The sequence below is a fragment of the Periplaneta americana genome, chromosome 10 (assembly GCF_040183065.1).
Source record: "Periplaneta americana isolate PAMFEO1 chromosome 10, P.americana_PAMFEO1_priV1, whole genome shotgun sequence".
Taxonomy (NCBI): Eukaryota; Metazoa; Arthropoda; class Insecta; order Blattodea; family Blattidae; genus Periplaneta; species Periplaneta americana.
The window spans coordinates 382,006-399,593 of NC_091126.1; the positions used below are offsets into that span (position 1 = coordinate 382,006).

At 35.1% G+C, this 17,588-nt stretch overlaps 1 protein-coding gene across 8 annotated transcripts in view; it reads left to right on the top strand.

The window, feature by feature from the left end:
- Positions 1-17,588, top strand: part of LOC138707363 (ATP-dependent helicase brm-like) — a 233,327-nt gene that overhangs the window by 10,890 nt on the left and 204,849 nt on the right. For all 8 annotated transcript variants that reach the window (XR_011334196.1, XM_069836654.1, XM_069836649.1 and 5 more), the window contains 2 exons: positions 5,748-6,044; positions 16,010-16,159. Coding sequence is in view for 7 of the 8 variants with exons in the window: in XM_069836654.1 (XP_069692755.1) it covers positions 5,757-6,044; positions 16,010-16,159 (438 nt within the window). In the remaining variant the exon portion in view is untranslated. The remainder of the gene's footprint in view (positions 1-5,747; positions 6,045-16,009; positions 16,160-17,588) is intronic.

The window sequence follows — 17,588 nt, forward strand, 5'->3', positions numbered from 1 at the left end:
GCATAATTCCTTGCACCACTTGCACTCTAAACATTTCAGCGAGTGGTGACAACCACTGATGTAGATAATAGTTGAATCATTTATTTATGAAAGGCCCGTTGTCCAAAAACATATTTTTGTGGGAAATTAAAAAAAACTGCATTGAAAATACTAAATATTTAAAAAATCTCGAAACATGATATGTTATACTATAAAATAAAGGGAACATGTTAAGGAAATTTTCAGTTACTATCATCAAAATTGTCAAGTATACAGCTTTTTGAAAAGGCTGGACAAAGGGCCTTTCTTAAATAAACACTTTTTTCCATCCTTCAATGAAACATTTAATACAAAAATGAGCAGTAAACATGAGATGTAGGACTGTGTCTCCTTATTTTTTTACCCTTTCCCTTCTATGTTGCTTGCACTTGCCTCTTACTTTGCTTTTTTGGCCATGAAGATGTGAATGTATTTGGGAAAGTCGGGCAAAAGAGATTTCAGGTCACGAACTTTGTCCTCTGTAATTGGTTGACAACCAGTGTAAGCCTTGTCGTTTGGCAAAGCTATTTCAGCTCCAAATGTAAATAGAAAGTGCTTGGTTTGTAATCCTCCAATGTAAGGTAATGCCTCTATGTATCCATTTCTTCTTTGTCCAGATGAAGTCGTGGTATGTTGATATTGCCAAGACTTCTCTCTTTCCTGTCTTACACGAAATTTGTGACTTGCACTTGCAATAATTTCTATCACATCTCTGCCTACATAATGTCTATCCACTTTGTTTAGGCTGCTCTTCACCGTACTAAAATCCCAGTTATTTGGCAGGTATGAATGTCCATGTATTGATAGTTTGTACACAACTCTTGAAAAGCGACCCGTATCCACAAGTGTCATCAAGAAGCAAATCATGGAATGATTTTTGTTCTGCTTTGCTGTGTTATCACTGTAAATATACGGCTCATTGATGTTGCTTGACACCTCTTCTCTCACATATGTGAGCAAGAAAGAGCACACATCACTACTCTTTTCCTTGCAATATCTTCATGATATACACAACGTAGGCCTCACCAGACTTAACATTGTGAATAGAAATTACATTCAGTGTCAGCGGCCCTAAGTAAAACACCTGCTGGATTGGGATATGGGGCCGATATATATTCTGCATTTAATCAACAGTTAAACATAAAACATTGTCTTTATCTTTGCAGTATTCCTTCATTTGCTTCAGTGATGCATAAAATTTATTGCTCTTCCTTTTGTGAACAATTAGTTGACCTTCTGCCACTCTCTTAGCAGTTTCATTAAGAGTAGGACTTTCAACACGGATCTCGCATTCACAGCATGTATCTAGCTGCGGTCTACCAAACCTGTAGTCAAAACGCTCTTTAAAAATGTTATAGAAAAAATTATATTTTACAGAACAATCTGGATATTTCTCCTTAAAAAGAGTACCAGTATACATTTTTTGATGTCTAACTTTGCATCAAGGTAGTGTACTTCCTTGGAAGACTAATGACTTGTTTTCGAGGGAAAACTTGCAATGTGAACTTTTACTTGCATCACTGTAGTGACTGAAATAGTCTTCTGGTTCTGTTGTTTGCCTCTGTTGTCCTTTGGGGGATTTATCCAATAAAATGAGTTTTTGTAACCACATGTTCTTCTCACCAACAGCTAACAGACTCATGATTGTTTTCTTACATACTTCGAATTTCCGTTCACGAACCATTACAATCGAAGTTTAATTATGAAAGGTCTTTTCTCCAGGACATAGGGCCATTCGTAAATAAACAGTTATTACGAAACCCCATATTACACACACGATGAGTTGGACATGTGGCATTTCTTGCCTATATGAAGCGCCTTGGTATAAGGATTTCATTCATACAATAAAATGAAAATGCCTATTTTGTGGACAAAGGGCCTTTCTTAAATAAGCGATTCAGTTGGAGATTTGAAATTACTCCTTCATTTCTTTAGGAACCCCTTTTCCATGTGAATCTGTAGAGAGAGTATGTTCTTTATAGAACTTAGGCCATCACCTTTTGTAGTCTATTGTAAAGTTAGAAGTGTACAAAGTTGAAGTAAATTTGCAGAGTGAACTGCACACTGTTCAGGACTGACGATGTAATTTTTTCTTTATCACACCGAAATCTCAGTCACTTAGTAGAAAAGAGTGACCTTCAACGAAGCCAATGCCAACAAAAAACGCATAAGTGTGTGATTGCGGTTTTGGCCAGCACAGTCATCTGAAAATATATGAAGTTCCCTATCATTTTATGGAACATTGGTTTATATATATTAATTCAACAGAGAACATACTTCATTTGGGCCCTTTCGCCCACTGCCTTTATGATACAAGTGAAGATTCGCATTTCCAGTTTTCAAGATCATGAATTCCAAAAATAAAAATCCATAGTTGTCTATAGTAGAATACCTTCTGCACCGGTATATGAGGTAATGGGACGTTTTGTATAAAGTCTATGGAAATTCCCCTTACATTTTCTTCATTCTGGCATTTCTTCTTAATCTCACTAAGTTTACTATAAATCTTCTTGTATCTTCGAGTGTGCACCATCAGTTCAGCAGTTGCTGCTTTCTTCACATTTTCATTTAGGGAGTCACTTTTCAGTTTAGTTTTCAACTCTTCGCACTTACTGCAGGCATCTACCTGTGACTTACCAAATCTTTAGGAATAGTATCCTTTAAAATAGTTATAATAAAACCAGTATGACAGTTTTGATTCTGGATACTTTTGTTTGAAAAGTGTATGCATGATTTTTACATTTAGTTCAGCATTCATTTGATTGGCCCATTTGAATAATGTGCTACCTTAACCTTAAACGATTGTATATGCTGAGCAAATTGTTCACGTATTTCTAGAGGCATAGCTGTAGTTCTAATTTGTTTTTATTTTGAAAAGGATACAAGTCAATGTCTTAAGTATATTTCAAAATAAACCTGCAGTTGTACTCAGCGACAAAATGATAGGGAGTGCCAAGACTCGAGTCCTTTTCATTCAAAAAGCTGTATTTAGGTATGTACAACACATTAAACTATATAACTCAATTTTGCTCATTTAGTGACTTAACCCTTTTTCAAAATAAATGATTCATTTAGTAGTTGCCCAAAATAGTTTTTCCTCGAAAATGGTTATACACAAACTAATTAAATGTAGTATATTATTGTTTCATTGAATTTCCTTTTGATATGTAATAGGCCTACACATAGGGTTACCAGGTTTTCAGAATGCCACTGTGTGTCAGGAAGAGATCGAGCCTTGAAGTGCAAGAAAATTTAGTTTAAAAAGGAACAATTTATAAAATACTCTGTTTAGACCTATCAAATTATTTTATAGTAAAATGTGTATTATGATTATTGACATATTTATTTTTCAGCATTAGCTAGCAAAGTTGTATCCTTCTTAAATGCTTCAAAAAATAAATGACAATTATGATTAAAATTTAAGTTAACTTGATCTTCAGCTTTCATGAGATCTGTGGGATATCTATTCTTTTCTTGCATTCACGCATGAGTGATACACAGTAGAAGCATCCAGAAACAAACGCCATGTGCATTACTTGTCACTTGATATTGTTTCATTTTATGATTTAACATTATATGATATGATATCTGTATGGTAAAGATATGGAATATTAAGAGAAACTTACGAAAAATGCCCATTTCTTTACTAATCAGTAAATATGGGATTTTAGACGTCCTGTATGGGGTCTATAAGGGACAAAACTTTACAGTCTCATAAGATATATCCCATATAATATGGGATACTTGGAAACCCTAAGGACAGAGGAATTGTTGACCATATCATACTATAGATAGGAATAATTTACAAGGGAAACAGGAAACTCAATATTTAATGAAGCTGTATCATTTTATAGGATTTGAAGAATTATTTCAAAATATGACTTACTGAAACTGTTTTGTTAAAGTTTTTGTAGCAGGTAATTATTAGTGAAGTGAGATTGGCATGCATGAGTCTTCTTTTTTCTGCTTTTCCCGTCTCTTTTAACAACTGTTTTCTACTCTTGTATGATATTGTATTTTATTATTATTATTACTATTATTATTATTATTATTATTATTATTATTATTATTATTATTATTATTATTCTCTCATATTGAATACCACATGTGTTAACTATTTCTCTTTTGTAACGAGCCATGAATCTTGTAGGATTAATAAACATGTTGAAATACCGTATTTTCTCAAATACCCCACTCATTTTTTTCCCCGATATATACAAGTAAGAAAATATGTGTGCGCTGCTTATTCAAAATTAATATGGCAACATTGGCCAATTTTTCTCCTGCGCAAATCCTAATGTGGTGAGCATGCCATTATCTTCCCGTGCTGGCATTTCAATTGTTAACATTGTTGAATGGCGTTTAGTCTAGCTGTACTATCTGTCTGAGTGGTTATGTCGCAGGATCATCGAAACTATACCTGGTAAGGTTTATCTTGTCTCAGTAGCAATAAAACCAAGTCCCTTCAAATGAGGGTGGAGATTATAGGAGGGTTGTAAATTTTCAGGATTCCTTTCAAAACCTTGTTATTGTACAGGCTACCGGAACTCAATTTCTTGAAAGACGAGCTCAGTGATGGAACTACACAGTACGAAGAGAGATATTTTGTAATTTTATTTTGTGCTACAGAATGTATTAACTAGTCCCATCCACCACTGGATGGATGGACGGCAAAGCTCCACTCCTTCATCGCTATAACAATACAGACGAAGTAAGACATATCTCCTTTCTCTCTCTTTTCACAGTGAGACAAGATACATCACACAGACTTTAGGAAAATTGCGTGACAGTTACTTAACAGAACCTTTTCATTAAGTTACTTTAAACATTTGTGTAATATTACGTAAATGTCCAATTCCAAACTGAAAATGTTTTCAGGAGATAGCTAAGACAGCCCAGCCACTAGCATTTACAGAGGGGCCAGCAGAAATGGGTGGGGGGGGGGAGACCAGGATGCTTCATAACCACTCGGAAGGACAGTACATGAGGCAGAATCAAGTTCAAGTGCGGTAAGTGTACAGTTTGTGCATCTTATATTTTAAATTCTGAAAATGAGTACCACTAAAGGTGTGACATTGCAATCCTTTACTTGCAGCAGCAAAAACCTAAAATTAAGTGAACTGTATTTGTGTTTAATTGTGTTTTTGATTTGTCGTGAATACATTTGTTGAAATTTTTTTCTTCTAGCCTTTCAAAAATGGAGTGTGCTGCTTATTCAAGGGTGCGAGGTATTCGAGAAAATACGGTATTTATTTTGCGCTGGTGACTTCCCCTTAATAGTTGGTAAAATTAATGATCTATGGGTGAATTTTACATATGACAATCAGGACGTAGTATTGATCCCCTTGTGCATGGATCAACAGAACATCATATAAGATTGTGTCACAGGCAACGCAACCTGTAATACATAAAGAGATTCAGTATTTGCCCCTGCAGAGATGACGTAATTGCTGCAAGCCACGCGATTTGTCGACCGCTGCCCTTGTGTAACCTTGATGAAATAATGGTCTGAGATTAGTTACTATTCTGCAATAAACTATCCGTGTATAACAAAAAAATATAAATAATATGATAGCAAATAGTCAACCTGTACTGAGCTGCTTGGAGGGAAATGAGGGAAACACCTCGCACACCGGCATAGGGTTAAAAACAATGTTTCTGTTCTTGAAATATAGGGAAACAAATTTAAGTGAAATGTGCAGTGTGCTTATGTAATAATTTGTTTGCAGATATAATCAATGGAGTGTCACGGTCCTGTCACTTCAGTGACATCACCCATGGGGCCACCTCCACCACAGACACCTTCCCCTATGCCACCTCCCCAGACTCCACCTCCCTCAACACAATCACAGCAGCAAACTACCTCTCCAATGGGTCCTCCACAGCAGGTAATGTCTCCAGGACCTCCTCCAAGTCCAGGTCGGCAAGTGGCATCTCCTTCACATCACCCCCATATGACAGCCTATTGTGCTGGTGGGATAATGCCTAATGCACAGGGATCACCAATGCCTCAAATATCAGGACAGGTATGTATTAAGTTATATTAATATAGCATAATCATAATATTAATATTTGGATCACTTTTATTTGAAACTGTTGTTTTATATAAATTGACACTCAAGTTGCAGCCAATCAGTTTGAAATTTTGTAGCATCACTTTCACTATGTTAACATAATTTGGGTCTTTTTTATTTCCAAGGAAATTAAAAACATTTCTGAAAGCATGCCAGGCATCTTTACATCTTGGCTCATAGTATTCTTGAACTGACTGTCCATCAATTTTCGAATTTGTGGGCCAACGAATACACCAGCTTTAATTTTTTCATAGGCTAATGAAGGAAATGAAACACAAAGGTATTTAAAGCACTCACTGTCTGTATCTAGAGTTTTCACAAACTGTTTTATTAAACCTAATTTCACATGTTGTACTCTCGCAGAAAAATGAGAACTCACACACTTCACTTACACGACAACCAACAACACAAAACTGAACCTCTAATTTTAAAACCACTTTTAAAAGGGGATAGGTTTATTATCTCAGGAAGGAAATCTGTAGCCTCATAAGCTGGATTGCACTTCCATAAATCAATATATATTGGGACCTCTGCCATTTCTCTAATTCGTTGTTAGTTTTAATAGCAGTCTCTAAGAGTAAATATTTCCTTCATAATTTTTTATGACTGAGACACTAAACATTTCAAATTTCTGTTTATAGATAATGTTGGGTGCAGACAGATAAAAATCTTCAAGAATAAACAACAAATGTCTTAACCTCGGTTCATTTTAAGGGGGAAGATACAATTTTATACATCCCCTAAGGGAGAATATAGTTAGTGGATTTTAATAAATCTCAAATATAAACATAATAAAATATATTATTTCACATTTTAAGTAATAAAGTTTAAATTATTATATGCTGTTGTGCCTTTCTAACAAATGACAAGCACACTGTAATATTACTTACTGGCTTTTAAGGAACCTGGAGGTTCATTGCTGCCCTCACATAAGCCCGCCATTGGTCCCTATCCTAAGCAAGATTAATCCAGTCTCTATTATCATATCCCACTTCCCTCAAATCCATTTTAATATTATCTTCCCATCTCGGCTTTCCCAAAGATCTTTTTCCCTCTGGCCTCTCAGGTAACACTATATGCATTTCTGGATTCGCCCATGCATGCTACATGCCCTGCCCATCTCAAAAGTCTGGATTTAATTTTCCTAATTATATCGGGTGAAGAATACAATGCGTGCAGTTCTGTGTTGTGTAACTTTCTCCATTCTCCTGTAACTTCATCCCTCTTAGCCCCAAATATTTTCCTAAGCACCTTATTCTCAAACACCCTTAACATATGTTCTTCTCTCAAAGTGAGAGTCCAAGTTTTACAACCATAAAGAACAACCGGTAATATAAAAGTTTTATAAATTCTAACTTTCAGATTTTTTGACAGCAGATTGGATGATAAAAGCTCCTCAACCGAATAATAACAGTCATTTCCCATATTTATTCTGTGTTTAATTTCCTCTTGAGTATCATTTATATTTGTTACTGTTGCTGCAAGGTATTTGAATTTTTCTACCTCTTCAAGGGATAAATTTCAAATTTTTATATTTCCATTTCGTACAATATTCTGGTCACGAGACATAATCATATACTTTGTCTTTTCGGGATTTACTTCCAAACATATTTCTTTACTTGCTTCAAGTAAAATTCCCGCATTATCCCTAATTGTTTGTGGATTTTAACCTAACATATTCACGTCATCCTTATAGACAAGCAGCTGATGTAACCCATTCAATTTCAAACCCTCTCTGTTGCAGTAGCGTGCAAATTAATCCGAACAACGTAATTACTTATGCAAAAACACTCAAACGGGATAAAAAAAGGATCTAAGACATACCTCAGTAATCTATGTGGCCTCCCTTGTTCCTAATAACAGCTCTGAGACGATTTGACATGGATACCACTAATTTCCCACAAATATTCTTCATTTCTTCATGGCGAAACCATACACCAATGAGAGGAGAAATCATCTTCTCCTTTGTAGAACAATCCATTTTTTGCATTCTTCTTTTGCAAATTGACCACAAGTTCTCATTGGGGTTGATGTCGGGTGAGTTGCCTGGCCAGGGGAGTCCCTGAATCTTCTTGTTGAAGAATTCTGTAGTTTTTCGAGACATATGACATGGTGCCAGGTCTTGTTGGAATACACCTCTGCCATCCGGAAATGATTTTTGCAGCTGGGGTATGATTCTGGTTTTCAATAAGTGAATATATTTGTCAGAATTCATCATTACCTTGATAGGTATTAATGCTCCAGGCCCTTCATGTGTAAAACAACCCCAAAACATTACTTTGGGGGGGTATTTGGGTGCTTGTTGGAGATGAGCTGCTGTTACTTTTTTGGATCCTTTCCGTACGTAAGAAACACGGTGGCCGTGGACCTCGAAATGAGACTCATCAGAAAAAAGTACATTCTTCCAGTCATTCACTGTCCAGTGTTGATGTAATTTTGCCCACATTAAGCGTTTTTTGCACATAACAGGGGTTAGCAGTTGCTTCTTAATAGGCTTACGAGCTCTTCGTCCAGCTTCCAAAAGCCTATGCCGCACTGTTGTGACGTGAATATTCGCCCCAGTGGTAGCCATTAACTCGCGGATTAAGTCGACAGCAGTTAGTCTAGGATTTAATTTACTTTTCCTGACAATTAAACAATCATCTGCAGGTGAAGTCTTCCTTTTCCGGCCACAGTTTCCTTTTTTCTGGGGTGTGATGGATCCAGTCTCCCTGTATCGTTTTATGATCGAATTAACAGTAGCCAAACCGATGTGACATTCTGCAGCAATTTGCCTCTGTGTCATAGAAGAATGCTCTGCTAATGTTATAATTTTAGACCGTTTTCGTGGAGTTGTATCCATTTGTGAAGACGACAGAATGTACACAGGATTGCAGTATTAAGTCTTCAACACAACTGAAATGCTTATAAGTACAAAACGACAGGCAAAATATCACATATTATAAAAAAAAATAATGACAGACCTTCAACAAGGGAATTACTCGTACTACAGTTGTCAATTAAAGCGGTATGAGCAGCTGTGAGGCCAACAATGACAGAAAATGTAAAAATATGTCATGTTCGGATTAATTTGCACGCTACTGTATCTTGGACTTTCCTAATGACATACTCTAGAGCAAAGTTAAAAAGTAAAGGTGATAGTGCATCTCCTTGCTTTAGTCCACAGTGAATTGGAAATTCATCTGACAGAAACTGACCTATATGGACTCTGCTCTATGTTTCACTGAGACACATTTTAATTAATCGAACTAGTTTCTTGGGAATGCCAAATTCATTAAGAATATCATATAAAACTTCTCTCTTAACCGATCATATGCCTTTTTGAAATCTATGAATAACTGATGCACTGTACCCTTATACTCCCATTTTTTTCTTCATTATCTGTCTAATGCAAAATATCTGATCAATAATTGATCTACTACGCCTAAAACCATACTGATGATCCCCAATAATTTCATCTACATATGGAGTTAATCTTCTCAAAAGAATATTGGACAAAATTTTGTACGACATCAACAAAAGTGATATTCCTCGAAAGTTACTAGAGTTAGTCTTGTCTCCCTTCTTAAAGATAGGTACGATTATGGATTCCTTCCATTGTTCTGGTACAATTTCCTTTTCCCAAATAGCAAGTACAAGCTTATAAATTTCGTTAGATAATGCGCTTCCACCCTCTAGTATTAATTCTGCTGGAATTTGATCGATACCTGGAGACTTATAATTTTTCAGATTTTCTATCGCAATTTCGACTTCAGAAAGTGTGGGGTCGGGTATAAATGGTTCAGCAGTTTGTATTTCAATTTCGTCCTGATCATTTCTATTAGGCCTATGTATATTTAGTAGTTGCCCAAAACAGTTTTTCCATCTGTTCAGTATTGAATGAGAATCTGCAAGCAAGTCACCATTCTAATCCTTGATCACGTTTGCCCTTGCCTGATATCCATTCTTAAATTCCTTTATGTCCCTATATAAATCTCTAATGTTTTTATTCTTACTATTTGTTTCTACCTCATTCATTTTTTCCTTCAAGTAATCTCCCTTTTTATTTCTAAGTGTACGATTTGCTTCCCGTCTTTTATTGAAATAATTATCTCTATTCTCCTCAACTGGATCCTGTAAGAATTTCAATTTTGCCAGTTTCCTTCTTTCTGCTACCATGCAACAATCTTCTTCAAACCACGGTTTCTTTTTCTTAGTTTCATAGTAACCTATGCTCTGCTCAGCTGCAATTTTGTTATTGTCTCGGATATTTTCCCACACGCTATGAACATCTACCTCTTCCTCATCTTTGTCGGAACTTGCTAATATGGCAAACCTATTTGAAATTTCGACCTGATAATGTTGCTTAGTTTCCTCGTCCTTTAATTTCGGAATATTGAATCTTCTAATATTAACTTTTTGCTCTACTTACCTGGCTACTGATAGTCTTTCTCTTAGTTCTCCAATTATCAAATAATGGTCAGAATTACAATCTGCCCCCCTGAAGGTCCGAATGTCTACTATATAGTATGTCTTCTTTTATCTATCAAGATGTGATCTATCTGGTTGTGTGTCAATCCATCTGGAGAAGTCCAAATATATTTATGTATATCCTTATGGGGAAATGTACTTTTGACAGTTAAATTTTTTGATGTGGCAAAGTTGACTAACCTAACTCCATTATCATTACTAGTTACGTGTAGGCTCTCTTTTCCAGTAGTCGGTTTAAAAATATCCTCCTGTCCTACTTTAGCATTGAAATTCCTAATAAAATTTTCGTGTGATATCTAGGTAACTGATCATATGTGTGTTCCAATTCCTCATAGAAGCTATCCTTGATATGGTCGTCTTTCTCTTCTGTAGGGGCGTGAGCATTTATAACTATGATATCACACCATCTACCCTTAAGTACTAAATACGATAACCTATCACTGATAAATTCGACTGTAATAGTACTATATTACGAAAAATATTGAAAACACATACAGTTTTGAATTGTAAAAAATTCTGACGCGGTACATGAAAACAGATTTCATTTTTGCAATCAGTGTGAAATTGTGATTCAGAAACGCTCATTTATTTCAGAACAACAAAATCCATGCAGAATGGTGTTGTTATTATTATTATTATTATTATTATTATTATTATTATTATTATTATTATTATTATTATTATTATTATTATGAATATCTAAATCAGCCCCCTCCAGCTCTTAGGCTGTCATGCCTCATGCATGGGTGTGCTTCAGTAGATAAGAGTCAGTTCAGTGCTGGACAAACTGCAATCTGCTGTGTTGTTGTTCTTTATATAAAAATGCATTGGTCTAGCTTACATGTAGAAATAGGGTGACCAAATTCAAAGAATCAAAATCAGGGACATCCCTCCCGAAACACCTGTTGTCACAAAGATTGCCATTTGCGAGACTAAATTATCAGAACACACAAAATACAATTAGAAAATGACAGGTAATATTAGCAATTATAGAGATGGATACAGTTATATCAATTACCTAAGAAGCAGAAGCTGTGAGCCATGGATATTTTCCTGCACTTCCTGCTTTCTTGATAGTGGTAGCAGTCCACACAATCCATACTATAATTACACAAAACCTGAAGTATTGCAGATAAAGTATCATCTTCCAGCCTGCTTCTTCCCTCAGCCCATTACATCTTCATCAAAGAAAATATTCTTTCCATGTTCCCGTTATGGGAAGGTATGGCAAATGGGTATTTGCACATGTTCAGAAGTTCTGAATACTGCTCTTTGCAGTTACAATTCTCAAAAAAGTCTACCCATTTATGATGACATTTTATCATTCCATTCCACTTTCTTTCCCTCATAGACACTTTTAAGAACGACCACTTGATCAAACAAGACAGATTCATCAATGTGGATGCCCTATTCCTTAGGTAGCAAACTGTGTCTTCAACATGTTTCCATTCAGGTTTTTTCTTCAGCATCATCCACTTAAAGACATCCAATTCATCAAGTGTAAGACTCCACTTATGTAGATAATCTGTACAAGTTTCATAATATTCATCAGCTTCTCTTCTGAAAGAAGCTGCAGTGCATTCATATATTTCATCCCTTCTAAGGACATCTTTCACATGTAGAGAGATGTATGTTCAGCCTTCCTTGACTCTATTATTTCATGTCTATTGAAGTACTGCTATCACTTTCTATTATACTGTTCTTGCTTCTTTCTATGTTTTGTATGGCTCTATTGAAATTGCAGGGCTGAGCATGAAGAAACCATAAGTATGCTTCACTCAGTAGGTCATTAGGTCCTGTGCATTATTATTTTATTAATAACTTTACAGGAATGGAACTGAATGTTATTTCAGAAGTAGAATTTATTGTAATTAGTATTGTTACTGACAACCACATGACCAATGTCATGATGTTCTCTGAAATGTATGGAGGACATCCTAAACCACAAATAGAAAATTCTCTTGATTCCTTCATATGATTACTGTCATATAATACAAAATGTCAGAAGTCTCTTTCTCAATAATAATGACAGTTCAATAAGTCTCAAGTACCTTAGAATGTTGTACAATATTCAGAAGACTGAAGTCTGGAAGTCTGTCTGATTCCTTACAGAAAAACATTTAAATCCCAGTAACTTTCTAAAGATGAATGTTAAGAGAGTCGTGCAAATATTTTCTGAAGGTGTTACTACTTCTCTAATTACTTTAAAAGATCATGGTCCAACATTCGGATTAACAGGCTTTGAGGAGTGTGATAAATTGTAGTTCCTGGAAATAATATTTTTTCGGTATATGTATTATATGATTTTTTTTTTAAATTCTATTATACCTGGTTTACATGTTTCGACCTATTATTGGTCTTCATCAGAACTGGACGTTGCTCTTGGCGCCTCTTGTTTTGTTTCTGTGAGAATGTGTTTGTGTAGTGTAATGTGGAGTCAAAGAGTGTGTGTTCTGAAATTGAGTTGTGTGTTGAGAATTTCATTGGGGTGTGTTTTTGTGTGTCTATATATTTCATATTGTTCTAGTGTGTTTAGTTTCTGGATTTTTGTTAGGATGTGTAGTATTTCCATGTCTGTGTTGATGTCTCTGTAGGTGTGGTTGGCATTTGTGATGTGTTCTGCATATGTGGAGGTGTTTTGTAATTTTGTTATGGCTGTGATGTGGTCTTTGTAACGTGTTTGAAATGATCTGCCTGTCTGTCCTATATAGAAGTTGTTGCAGGTGTTATATTTGAGTTTGTATACGCCTGTGTGGTTGTATTTGTTTGTTTGTTTGTGTTGTTTGTGTGTTGAGATATTTTTTTGTAGAGTGTTATTTGTTCTGTATGCGATGTTTTAATTTAATTTCTTGAATAAGGTTGCAATCTTTTGTGTGTTTTTGTTTTCGTATGTTAGTGTGATATATTTTTTGTGTTCTTGTTCTTGTGTTGTATTATGTTTTTTTGTGATTGTTTTGTCTTACGTATTATGTTGTCTATTATATTGGGGTTGTATCCATTTTCTTGTGCTATGTATTTGATTGTTTAGCTCTTCTTTGTAATCCTGTTGGTTCATTGGTGTGTTGAGTAGTCTGTATACCATTGTTCGGAATGCAGCTTGTTTGTGTTGTGTTGGGTGGTTGGATGTATTGTGTATGTGTGTTGTTTTTGTTGTTGTGGGTTTTTTTTTGTATACTTTGAATGTGTGTTTGTTGTCGACATTTGTTATTGTGATGTCTAGAAAATTTATGGATTTGTTGTTTTCGATTTCTAATGTGTAGCATAACTTTGGGTGTATTTTGTTTATGTGTTGATGCAGGTTTTGGATCTGTCTTTTGTTTCCTTTGTATAGTATTAGTATGTCATATACGTATCTGTGCCAGTATATGATGTTGTCTGCGTGTTTGTTGTTGTCTTTGTTTAGTATGTATGTATGTATGTATGTACTATGTGGTGTAAGAATATTTCTGCTAGTATGCTGGAGATGGGTGATCCCATGGGTAGGCCTTCGGTTTGAGTGTAATATTTGTTATTCTATGTGAAGTGGTTTTGTTTTGTGATGATGTCTGTGGTGTGGATGATTTCTTTAATGTGTTCTTGTGGTGTGTTGTTGTTTTTGAGCATTTGTTCTAGTATCTGTATCTAGTATCTATCAGAACACACACACTCTTTGACTCCACATTACACTACACAAAAACACCCTCACAGGAAACAAAACAAGAGGCGCCAAGACCAGCAATGACCAGTTCTGAAGAAGACCAATAATAGGTCGAAACATGTAAACCAGGTACGATAGAATTTAACACAAGAAAGTCATATTATAATACATATTCCGAAGTGATACAGTGTTAAAAGTTGTGTAATCAAGATGTATAATATTTTTTATTGGTTATTTTACGACGCTTTATTAACTGCTATGGTTATCTAGCATCTGAATGAGATGAAGGTGATAATGTCAGTGAAATGAGTCCAGGGTCAACTGCTGAAAGTTACCCAGCATTTGCTCTTATTGGGTTGAGGTAAAATCTCACACAACTAGGTAACTTCTCCCAACCAGAATTTGAATCACGATCAGGCATGCTCAGCATTACTCCACAGCGGTGGACCTGGAAATAATGACTTGGTTTAAGATCATATCCATTCTCATGACGAGACTTGAAGATATTTTTTTAAGTAGATGATTCTAGACTTGATTGGTTGGACAATGATTTTCTGAATTACCTTGATCTTTGCACAAATCGGAAGACTCAGTTTCTGAATAAAGAAACTTATGATACCATTATTGTGACAACTATTTCATCTGCACAGTGCATTAAATACTTTCTTTTGTTAAGTTTTCATTTTGTACTCCCAAGAAAGTTCTCCTGCAATCAAATTGAAATTCTGTTTAGTTCCATATGGAGAATGAGTAGGAGTAATGACCAGACAAATGCAGTAGTTGTTGTCCAGGCCATTCATAAAATCTACAGGCATATCTGCATCTCTGAATGCTAATGCTATTGATGATAGTACAGGAATTCAGAATATGCTGTCTAGAGACGTGGCACCACAATCAATAACCAATAATATATCACAGAATGAAAATTGAAATAATAATAGTAGTAGTAATAATAATAATAATAATAATAATAATAATAAATTCAACATTATTAATAGAAATTCTTTCTCCCACCTTAGAAGACTTAGAAAATGGCAACAATAACATTGAATCCACATTAACTTTAGCAACATTAGCAGTTATTTCTAGTTATTTGATACGAATTTTGAAGGACAATCTCAATTGTGAAAATTATAAACAATTATTTATATCTAAAGATGTCGATATCCCTGCATCTCTCTCTCTTAAAAAAAACCTCAACAAAGGAGAATATTTTACTCTACATTCAAATTCCTGAAAATAGTCTGTGTCTTCGATTCTGCAGCAAAGATCTCTCTTCCATACATATACAAAGATAAAAATCCCTTAAAGAGAATTAAAGATTGTCTACATCCTGTTCTGTGGCCTTTTATTAAACAAATTCCTCAGGCGCTGCATTAGTAATTTTTGTTGGACAGTGTCAGAAGAGGCAAGATATAAGAAAATAGCTACTTTACTCTAAACCCTTGTCGAGAAAAGTGCACAGGATATAAGGACGAAGTACCACTCTGTTTATATTGAAAATAAATGCATCCCGATGCATAAACTTATAGAACACATCAATTAAGTAAATAATATAATATTCCATAGTACATTTGTTACATGAATTGTTTAAATGTGATTTCAAATGCACGTATAAAGTTTCATTTATGGTTATGTACCATATGAACCAATATAGTTAAAGGTCAGTGACTAGTGATCCTGCGGTGGAAAGTTAAACTACAGTGTGGACAAGTCATTGCATTGTGTGCAGTAAGTAGAGAGGAAGAGTTGAGATGTGATGCATGGAGAAGAATGAGAGGGAAGGTATTTGTACTGATCTCTCTTACAGGATACATACCAGGCTCTTCAGAGAGCAATCGGCACTATGGAAGAGAAGGGCATGCAGAGTGACCCTCGCTATTCGCAGCTTCTTGCTCTTCGTGCGCGGCAGGCCACTTACAATTCTACAGGCCAAGTAGAATCTTCCCGAGTAGTACAGGTATGGAACACTCCTATGTAAGTTTAAGTTATAATTAGATTGCGGATCTTTTAGACACTTATCGCAAGTTAACTGCAACTGGACATGAAATCTCTTCTAAACACAGTTCTTAATAGGGTTCAGTAGCAGATTGCATTCAAACCCAACGGAAGCAATGTTTACACATATGTCGTGGTGAGCAGAATGGGTAGTCAGATGAGATGATGTAGTACATAATATAAATTTAAAATCATTTCACATGTATGTGAAATTTATATTACTCTAAGCAATCCTTCTCGCCATATTGAAAGTTTAACGTCCACATTCACACACAATATACTCATATTACATTTGTTATTTTCATTTTAAGTAAGTGAAAAAGTAGAATATAAATGGCAAAATACATACCTTGTTTAACATAAACGAAAATAAGATCTTCAGTGCAACTAATCATTCATTTCATTTGCTTATTTTAAAATACAATATACAGTCGACTCCCAGTAATTCGCGTGCAGTTAATTCACTTTACTGGTAATTCGCGATCTTATTTTTTTTTAGAGGGCGAAGTAACGTCATTTCCGTTTTCAATAGATTTACGCTCTCTCTCTTCTCAAAGAATGTGTGATCTAAAATGAGAAAAAATGAACAGTCTTCTAAGAAACAAGGAAAATATGACATTTTTTGTTAAACTAAAGTGTCTTATGATATTTTGTAAGACTTTTGTTTCTTATTTTAAGATTCTATCCCACTGCATTACTGTAGAACGTCATGATGGCCACCGGCATAGCTCAGTCGGCTAAGGCGCTTTCCTGCTGATCTGGAGTTGCGCTTAGGCGCAGGTTCGATTCCTGCTTGAGCTGATTATCTGGTTGGGTTTTTTCCGAGGTTTTCTCCAACCATAAGGCAAATGTCAGGTAATCTATGGTGAATCCTCTGCCTCATCTCTCCAAATATCGTCTCGCTATCACCAATGCTATCGATGCTAAATAACCTCGTAGTTGATACAGCGTCGTTAAATAACCAAGTAAAAATAAACATAATGTTTCAAAATGTTTTACACTATTTCACATTTTTCACTTTATTTTAAAGTGTATTTTAGTAATTATTAAACCTGTCAGAGTAATTTTCACAGGACTTTAAATAATAATAACAAATTTTGCGGATAAAAGTTCGTGCATTAATTACTGCGAATTATCAGGAGTCGATTGTGAATATAATTATTTTTTTCTCAAGATAGTGAGAAGATTCTACAATAATGCTAACAGTGCAATATTTACTTTGTTCATAATGAACTCAATAAAGTTTGCTACCCATCTATTTGCAGAATCTTTGGTTTTGTCTTCTGAGACTCAAATTTTATTATTTTCTACTATATCCTTTAGGTAGCTACCACTTTTTATAGCAAATTTGCAAATAATATTTCCATAACGTTGAATCACTTGGAAATTTC